Source organism: Cryptotermes secundus, unplaced genomic scaffold, assembly GCF_002891405.2.
Source record: "Cryptotermes secundus unplaced genomic scaffold, Csec_1.0 scaffold2930, whole genome shotgun sequence".
NCBI classification, from domain to species: Eukaryota; Metazoa; Arthropoda; class Insecta; order Blattodea; family Kalotermitidae; genus Cryptotermes; species Cryptotermes secundus.
In genome coordinates, this window is record NW_019729991.1 from 54399 (window position 1) to 63595 (window position 9197).

Sequence of the window (9197 nt, forward strand, 5' to 3'; positions counted from 1 at the left end):
CAATGTGACTTTTATTCGGGCGGTGCCCGGTTCGAATCTTGGCGGTAACGAGAGGGGTCAGTTAGCGGTAACGCTCTAGATTTGTATTCGGGACGCAATCGGTTCGACTCTCGGCCGAGACACCAGCTAAACTGATGTTCTTCACAGAGTTCTCGGACCCTCCAGGAAAATTCCAGGATAGTACCTCGACTATGCCATGACCGCTCCCTTCCTGAGCCATGCGAATTCTTCATTCATTCACTATCCTTCCATTCGATGCTATACCGTTGTTGGTTCAGGAACTATGCTACAACCCAGAAGGTCGCAGGATCGCTTACCGATGAGCTCATTGGATACTTTTCAATTTACCTACTCCTTCAAGCCGCACTACGGCCCTGGAGTCGACTCAGCATCTAACAGAAATGAGTACCAGGAATCTTCCCGGGGGTAAAGGACGGCCGGCGCGTAGGGCTGACAACCTCACCGCCATCTATGAGCCGATTGTCTAGAGAAACNGCGTAAGGCTGACAACCTTATCGGCATCTTTGAGCCCATTGCTTAGAAAGTGTGGGAGCCTCGACGTCTCACAACCCTACGGGCCTTCATGGCCCGTTACAAGGATAGCTTTATCATTTTTTCTGACAGTATCGAAAGTTATACACCGAAACAAATGTCGGTTGGGATACCTACTTTCCTGATGTTCTGGTGATTTTCCGCAGTCCTTACAAAAAACTGTCTATACCCTATATACGTATTTCTCCAACTAAATTCCATCTAATTTATTATTCAGCAAATATCCCAGCATTCGGGGCTATGTATTCTGAGCTATTGAGTGCATGGCTAAATAAACTATGAATAAATAAAGACAAATAATTAAAACGTATTTGCTTCTCTGAAATGCTTGATAAATATGGGAATTAAGATGGTATACTGAGGTACTACACCGCATCTTCGGTAGAGAAATACAAAGGTTTCTAAGGATTCCGTATAGTCCGTTGAAGGTCAACCTGTGTTTGGGTGTAGCACATCACCTCCATCTTCAAGTCAAAGAATAAGCCAAACTAAAAAGCAGCGTTTGCTCTGCTTGCCAACTGCTTTCTCTTCCGTTTCTTGCTTGTGTTATTCCTCGGCCCTGAATATGGAGGCGGCATGCTCCTCCGAAACGTCAGTTGACTTTTAAAGCAACACTTGGAAGTAGGTTCCAGAATACAGAACTTTTGTCAAGAAGTTAAGCAGAAGGAGCTGTAAGGCACAATGAAAACGTCAAGAGCTCTGAAAAAAATTATATATTATATTGAGGAGTGCCACCTTCTGTGACACCTCCAATTAGTGCAGAAGTCAAGAAAACGTGGATTTATATATCCACTCCCCCATACGCCTTTATGATATGATGCTACATTAGAGAAGTACAGCGATAACTTCACCTTTAACTTCAGTGACATGAAGCCGTGTAGTCCGTTAGGAGTTCACCGAAACGTCTGTGTACTTTCACCACACTACACGGAATTGCATTTTAGAAGACCATAATGTACACAGACACAGTCATGTCCAGCCTGCGTATTTATTTCTCTCAAAACAAATTTTGAAATGATGACACGAAAAGTAGGAAGCAAATTATGTTTTATTTCTCAAAGTCATAAGTATGGAAAGCAGTAGGACCTCAGTCCACAGCGACCGGAGGACATGAGGAGCTCCGTGGTAGAGCAGAATTCCCTAAGCTGGGGTGACAGCAGGGGTGACAGCTGGGGTGACAGCAGGGCTGGGAGCTGGTACAGGCGTCGTAGCATTGGCAGCTACCGTGGGAGCAGCAGTGGTAGATGCCGTAGGTGCTGGCCTCTCTTCCACAATGATGACGATGGGTACACCCGATCGGCCAGGATAGTAAGCACCCGGAAAACGGCCCCTGCCCCACTCATAGTTGCCAGGGTGGCGGGGTCCTGGGCCCCAGTGGGGATGCGCTACCGCTGCGAAAGCGAAGGCTAAGATAAGAACCAGCGTCTGAAAACCAGAAAACATATGAAGTACACTGTTTGTTGATACTCTGTATTGTTATCTAATTGTTTGCTTTTTAAGTATGTCTTTAGCTCATTGACCGATCGGAACTGAAAGAAACACACAAATATACAAAATATCTGCCAACATATGGCAGAGGATGTACTGCAGGCCGTGAATATCTCACTAGAAAACAAAAGTTCGGTGAATTTACTTTCTCTCACAGAAGGCTTTCCGGTACTTGGAAGTACTTCCTATACAAGTTCTATTTACAAGCAAAGCCTGAGTATGAAAAAGTTGTAAGTCGTCAAAATACAGAGATTTCTTTTCACAGTCACAATATTGCTCATATATATTTCGTGTATGAGATTGTAGAGAAGAAATAAGCTTTACGGACTGGAATATTGGTGACAAAAGACTGCACTACGCTCTGCCATTAGCACGAACATCTCGGGAGAAACATTTAAAATGTCAGTGTTTCTTATTCCCGCTGCCAGCAAGAGATACTGATTTTAAGTTCATTTAACGACAATTGAGCAGCGATGTTTGTCTTGTTCATTGCGACGAATGAGTGTAAAGGATGAATTGAAAACGAACAGCGTGGAAAGCGTCTTCCCCTCGATTACGGTTCAGGGACGGACTCTTGACCGAGAGAACACGAAATAACATTAGCCTGCAGGACAACACAGCCTTGAACAGAGAGAAAATATACAGAAAGTCCAAGCGCAATGCAGTTCTCAATTCAAAAGTTCACCTACAGTTTTTTTTTGGCACTACAGCCCCAGTGGGCCTAGGCCTACCTCCATGAACTTTTCCGTTCACTTCGGTTTTTCTAGATCTTACACATTCGGTAGGACTCCTTGGGCGGGTGATCAGCTCGTCGCAAGGCCTCTAGCTGTACACAAACACAGAAAAACGCACACACACAAACTAAACATCCATGCCCTGAGTGGGATTCGAACCCACGATCCCGGTTTCCAAGCGAGAGAAGACAGTACATACATTAGACCGTTCTGCTACCGTGACCGGCTCACCTACAGCTACTGCTATGAACTGCTACTCAATAGCCTGCACTGCCATGGTTCCGTCTGCACACTCCCATTTCCTACAAAATGGTGAGCCACGTGATGTTGAGGATGATGGTAGAGTTAGAGACGTTTCGTGACGTATGCAGGGCTAGAGAAAACCAACATCTCTCCTCAAATGACGCGAATTTCCACCTTCCCTCGCTCGGTTAAACTAGATCAAGAAGATTTCTACGTTTTGGTATATATCGCCATTTGGTCATTTGAAAGTCAATTGGAGTTTCGGAGGAAATTGTCGCCTCCATTTTCAGAGATGAAGAATAAGCCAAGCACGAAGCCAGAATGAAGAAGGAAGTAAGCAGACGGGACTACATGGCGTTATGTCTCGCTTCGTAACCATCGCTACGAGAACTTCAAATTCTACAAAACAAATCAAGTACCTTAAAATTTTGTTAGACGAAATTTTAGGAAATTTCCAGACACTGCGACGAAAAGATTCATTGGTGTTCATAACGTATATAGGTACTCCATCTAAAGTTTCACAGTAGTTAGGTATTTATTTGTAGTTTATTTATTGGCGCTCTCAGTAGCTCAGAGCACACAGTGTCGAAGATATAATGACTGACGAATGTGAAGGTGGGAATATTTGGAAAGTAGCGGTCGTGGCCTACTTCAGGGACTGTTCTTCGAGTTGCTTATGGAAACAGTAGAAAACCCTCAATGAGTTAAGTTGGTGTCTCGGCCGAGATTCGAACCTGGCTCCTCCCGAATCAAAATCAAGATCGGAAAGTCATGGGTTTGTCACGATACGAGTAAGAGATCAACAGAAATCAATTTTCGGTTAGTAAAACAGAAAACAGTATCTGATCTGGGGGGGGGGCGGTGTTGTAAAATTTACTGCACTTAGATTCGCCTGTACTGCCGGGTCGACGTTGCGCCCACCTTACCAGTGACGTCCCGACGCTCTCCTCAAACTTCTGGCACTTACCACGTATTTTGCCATTGCAGCGTCTGACAGTAACTCGCCTGTGCCTTGCCTTATATGAGGGCCCCATTTGGCTTGATCACGTGTCCCTCAGGTCCGGGAAAATATTGCGCACATGTCAGACCATTGTACTGAGACTCGTGAGTCACTGAATTCACAAAGGAATTATAAAGAAATTTGTTCTCATTTTTCCTTGTTTTGGCACGCTGAACTGTTTACATCAGCATTTCACCACCTAAATAAACTTCTGGGTTTGTCTTCATGTGCATTCATGCGTATGACACACGTCTGCTGCAAATAACTTGGGCGAATACATTTCCTCTTTGGATTCATAAACAAAGTGCATTATATGCGATGGAAATTTTTGTGCTTACGTAACTGTGTATCGGACTGGAAGGAATTCTGTTTTGATCCCAACAAATTTACTGGACAGGTGTTTGAGGCTCCTGCAACAATGAGTACGGAGATCATTGTTGTCACGGATGTTACGCTATTTAAGATATATATATATAATCTTGATCAGCAAATCCACGCTGTGCATGGATCAACATCAGGAGGTGTAAAATATAAGAGAAAGAGACTATTAAAAGTAGAGCGCAGAAACAGCAGAATGAAAGGAACAGACGATTGTCTGGAAGCAGGTAGTTTAGTACGAACATTTATAATGTCATTACAATTAGAGGAAACAAAATAATTAAAATTTCTTTAAAAATCCCAAATCTAATTTGCGGAATTATACACAATGTATAATAGAGCACAATTACACAGCACATATTACCTAAGAAAAGTAAGATTGAAATGAGAACAACTAAATCAATTATGCAACATTTATTTCCATGTTCAAAGTTTAACATACAATTCAAATGTGGACCAACATCGACTGAGGAACACGAGGATTTTCTGGGGCTGCAGCGGATGGTCTCACGTATTTTGGGCTTTAAAAAGAGCCTCAGCCACACGTTATTCGTGTGGTTTCTCGACAGGTTTCTCTTCAGGTTTCTCGACAGGTTTCTCGATAGGTTTCTCTTCAGGTTTCTCGTCAAGTTTCTCATCAGGTTTCTCAGAGGGACGATGTGGAGGATGGAGAGGGGGCCAAAATGGCAGAACAGGGACTGGCACAGTTGGTGATACAATTATTGACAAACCAGGTGTTCCAGTTAGTGGCGGAATCAGTGGTCCATATTGTGAGGGAAAGAGTGGTCCATATGGTGACGGAACGAGTGGTCCATATGGTGACGGAACTAGTGGTCCATATGGTGACGGAACGAGTGGATCATATGGTGACGGAACGAGTGGTCCATATGGTGACGGAAATAGTGGTCCATATGGTGACGGAAGGAGTGGACCATATAGTGACGGAACGAATGGTCCATATTGTGACGGAACTAGTGGTCCATATGGTGACGGAATGAGTGGACCATATGGTGACTGAAGGAGTGGACCATATGGTGGCAAAGAGGGTGGACCATATGGTGGCAAAATTGGTGTTTCATATGGTGGCCAGGCTGGGAAACCTGGTGGATAATGTGGTGGAAAAATCGGTTGTGGAATATATGGTGGCCAAACTGTTGGTTTATATGGTGGAAAACCTGGTAGTACAACTGGTGGTACTCTCGGATTGCCTTACTCTTCTGGTTCGGCGAGCGCCACGACAGCTAAGGCTGCGGTAACAACGAGTATCTGCAAACCAGAAGGAAGTTATTTACACCATTGATCACATTAAATGTATATATTAGCCAAGAGAATGCTCAGTTCTTATTACCTCATAGGGTCATCAGGACTAAAATAATCGAAAAAAAAAACAACTAATTTTTCTCTCAGATGATGACAGACTGTATACAGTTTGTTACCGATAGCACCGAACTAGAAGTACAACCACAATGCGCTCTCAGTCTATGTGCGGATATGGGTCTGATTAAGGCCAAAACAAACTGCACGGTCACAATTAGTTTTTCGGAGCGTCATTTTTACTATAAATACAATAATACAAAGAGCCTTTATTAGTAAAATCAAGGTCGAATGAAACTGCAAGTTCCCCAAGAGCACCAAAATTCCGTCTCTCTCCCGCCCGGATACATAAATCAAAACAAATTAAAAGAAATCATCACAATTAGTTATTATTTCTGGACATGATCACGAATACCGTCCTTGGTGTCTTAATTCTAAAATCACTTTAAGGGAACATTCATAAGAAATTACAGATAACTAGATATAAGTTTTCAGTATATCATAAATAAGCCTGAAAAATTATTTCTCAGTTAACAATAGACAAGGGAGTTTTGGGGCGTGTTTCGCCGTGTATTCCGGTATAAGTTCACGAGATTTTGGACGGAATATACCGTCTCCAAATACATGTTGGAAGAGTAAGCCAAGCAAGTAGACAGCAACAAACAAGCAGCAAAATATCTGTAAAATACGGCGCCCGCTCTGGTCTCCTACAGTGACCCGCGTTCACATTACCAGTTGCTTCCTGAAACTGTTCTGCCACTTACTTCATAAAGAGACATGGCAAAGTCTAATGACAATACAGCAGAGTCATATCTTATATAAAAACCCGTCTATTTGACCAGGTGTCCATGAGTTTAAGAGATGGACTTCGGAAGTGGCAGACCTCTGACAAGTGGCCACTGTATCGCCAGATTTGATACACATTGGTAGAGAAACCGATTCGTCATGTGTTTGCCTTGGCACTCGGCCGCACATTACCACCTGGACAAACAACTTGTTTATGTGTTCATGGGCTAGTTAGATGCATCGAAACAGCAAATAGAGTAGATGAATATATCCCTCATTAGCCTATTAAAAAAAGTGCATGTACAGCAATGCATATTTCTGCACTTATGCAAATAGACATCGGAAGAGAGGAAAAGCTGCTTTATGCAAAGCGTGTTTACATGAGTGACATCCTACCGGCTCTGAATAGAATTACGAAATTGAAAATGCAGTCAGGGCCCAACACAAGTCAGTAGAGCCACTGATGTATGATTGAATGAATGCATATTTGTCACCCTGATTTGGATTCTCCAACGTCCTCCTTACTCGCTTAAAAAAAATTCCATGATCTTAACTCCAGTAGGCCACGACCCCTTCCCTCTATATTCATTCGTACCACTAATTCATCTGTGATCCCACTTTTCGAAATTCTACGGAAAACACACTGGCTCCAGAATCTTACGTTTGGGGCTATCTTTGTTAACAGAACCATGAACCATTAGTACTTAGTGGCGTGCAGGTTGTCCAACTTGTCCACTGCGGGGGTTAGTACACCTTACCCTCTCAATGTAACTTATGCATATACTGTACAAAAGCTACTCAAACCCACAATGCTGTGAAGGAAGTTACTGCCAAAGTGGTAACCTATATTTGCATTGGGGCCCCTCCTAACTTCGGACTCGTGTCATGTTTTAGAGATTTGCGACAAATAAGGAATCACAATATGTGAAAATGTAAGTCTACAGTATGTACAGAAGTCTTACTTTCTATTGAGAATAACAGGCGATTATAACATATCCGTTGTAATGCAGGTATACAGAGCGGTTGCTCTGTAACTGATCGTCAAACACCTCGCAACCGAATACACGCAAGGCAACGGTAGAAGTACGGCTCTTTCTACGCGTCTCGGCGTCGTGTTCGCTGCTACGCAACGATGCATTAACACTTCCTTACAACAATGTAGTCTGTTTTCTGGGTGATCGGTGCGGAGGCCTCATAACGACAGTAACATCTATCAGAAATTCGGTTCTTCAATGCCGGAGATAAAGAGGAGAGTCCACGAGGGTTCAGCAGTTCAGATTACAAGGACCAGAATGGAGCCTGAACTGTGAAGATTAACTGAGAGCGAGTTGGAACCAGGAACACAGAAGAGAGAATACAGGAGGTCGGCCTGTGAGGATTTAAAGCCTGATTTGAAGAATTGACGTGTGCTACAGTGCAGTGGAATTCGGAGTGTGTGATTTACGGAGATTCTTATGGTCCCCGTATTGTAAACCCGTGAAGTCTAATGGAGATAGTCTTAAGAGATCACCGTGTATTGAATGAAATTTGCATGAATCAGAACAGTGTTGTAATTAATTGTAGTTACGACATGGAGTTTGCTAATGAAAACATTTACCGATCCGACCCCAAGTCTCAGGCGCCTAAACACGTTCTGCATTATCCTAGGATACCGACATTCAGGGCAAGACTTTCGACCAGTGTTTTGATGTTTATTCATAGAGTTATAATTAACGATACGTAGGTAAGTCAATAATTAAGTTAAAAATGGATACAGAACTTACACAATTAAGAGTACTGATTTAAAAAGTGCTTTTATTTCTCTACATAATACACTGTACATTGAGGCACTTGACCCATCGTTTCAGTAGACCCTGAAAACCAGCAGCATAAAATTATTCGGCTTCTATCGAAACCAGGCGGTGACTACAAAGAACACTGTTAACACAGTACACAACAAGTGTTTTAAGTTTATGTTCACCAGTCATTTCCTGGTGATACTCCCTAACAATGTACTCTACTTAGTCCTCAAAATGTCGACTCTCAAATTCAAAGACAATGGTGAAAGTTATATTACGTTCGACGTCATTCGTCCAGTCTATGTTTGTGTCAAGCACCCAGGGGCCCTAGACCAGAGAATTATTGGTGTCAGACAGTAGACCGATCACAGATGTTTCAGGCACAAGCTAGGAAAAGAAGAAATACCGGTACGCCTGTAGTTTATAAGGGAGAAATAGCCTTGAGGAGGATATAATATCACGTGAAAACCCATTTCTACGAAAGTGTTTAGTGAACGCATCCCACAACACACGCGCACGCAACAATAAGGAGATTTTCTTAGGAAATGGAGGTGAACACACGTTCCTTAACAAGAGAAGATGCTGTATCCATGGGTTCCGAACCGATGTTATATAACAGGGGTCTCGCGCAGCTAGAATGAGAAGTGGATGGAGTTCTGAAAATGGAAGTGAAAAGAAATTGAGGCCAAAGGGCAAGACAGGAAGTAGACCCTGACGTTAGACTGTGATTAAAAGTTAAATTGAGACTGTGTTAAATCCGTCACCAGGATACGACTACTGAAGCCTGAGAAACCTACAGCTTGTGGAATGGTGAAGTAGAAATTGTGTAGTATAGCGATAGTGCTGTATTGATCTTTGTCCAGCAATCTGTAAAGGTATAAGGTGTAATAACTTCAATCATCCAATCCCAACTCCACAATATAT

At 42.8% G+C, this 9197-nt stretch overlaps 2 protein-coding genes across 3 annotated transcripts; both read right to left on the reverse strand.

Moving 5' to 3' along the window:
* Positions 1 to 1582: 1582 nt before the first annotated feature.
* On the reverse strand, positions 1583 to 4090 carry LOC111865940 (STE20/SPS1-related proline-alanine-rich protein kinase-like). Of its 2 annotated transcripts, none has more exons than XM_023854381.1 (2): positions 3985 to 4090; positions 1583 to 1977 (listed from the first exon to the last, which is right to left on the reverse strand). In XM_023854381.1, the coding sequence occupies exons 1-2, from the start codon at positions 3997 to 3999 to the stop codon at positions 1693 to 1695; spliced, it is 300 nt and encodes a 99-aa protein (XP_023710149.1). In that variant the 5' UTR covers positions 4000 to 4090; the 3' UTR covers positions 1583 to 1692. The 2 variants fall into 2 exon arrangements, with proteins under 2 accessions (XP_023710149.1, XP_023710148.1); XM_023854380.1 differs by having other exon boundaries at positions 3944 to 4066.
* An 851-nt stretch (positions 4091 to 4941) lies between these two features.
* LOC111865937 (36.4 kDa proline-rich protein-like) lies at positions 4942 to 7193 on the reverse strand. Its single transcript, XM_023854378.1, has 2 exons — positions 7157 to 7193; positions 4942 to 5495 (listed from the first exon to the last, which is right to left on the reverse strand). Exons 1-2 carry the CDS (start codon positions 7191 to 7193, stop codon positions 4942 to 4944), a joined length of 591 nt encoding a protein of 196 aa, XP_023710146.1.
* Positions 7194 to 9197: the final 2004 nt, after the last annotated feature.

Coding starts and splice junctions, on each gene's coding strand:
- LOC111865937 (XM_023854378.1), bottom strand. CDS start 7,193: ATGGTTCATGGTTCTGTTAACAAAGATAGCCCCAAAC. Junction 5,496..7,156: donor TAACAAAGATAGCCCCAAAC/GTAAGATTCTGG, acceptor ATTATCCACCAG/GTTTCCCAGCCTGGCCACCA.
- LOC111865940 (XM_023854380.1), bottom strand. CDS start 4,051: ATGGGGCCCTCATATAAGGCAAGGCACAGGCGAGTTACTGTCAGACGC. Junction 1,978..3,943: donor AGAGCGTCGGGACGTCACTG/GTAAGGTGGGCG, acceptor TCTGGTTTTCAG/ACGCTGGTTCTTATCTTAGC.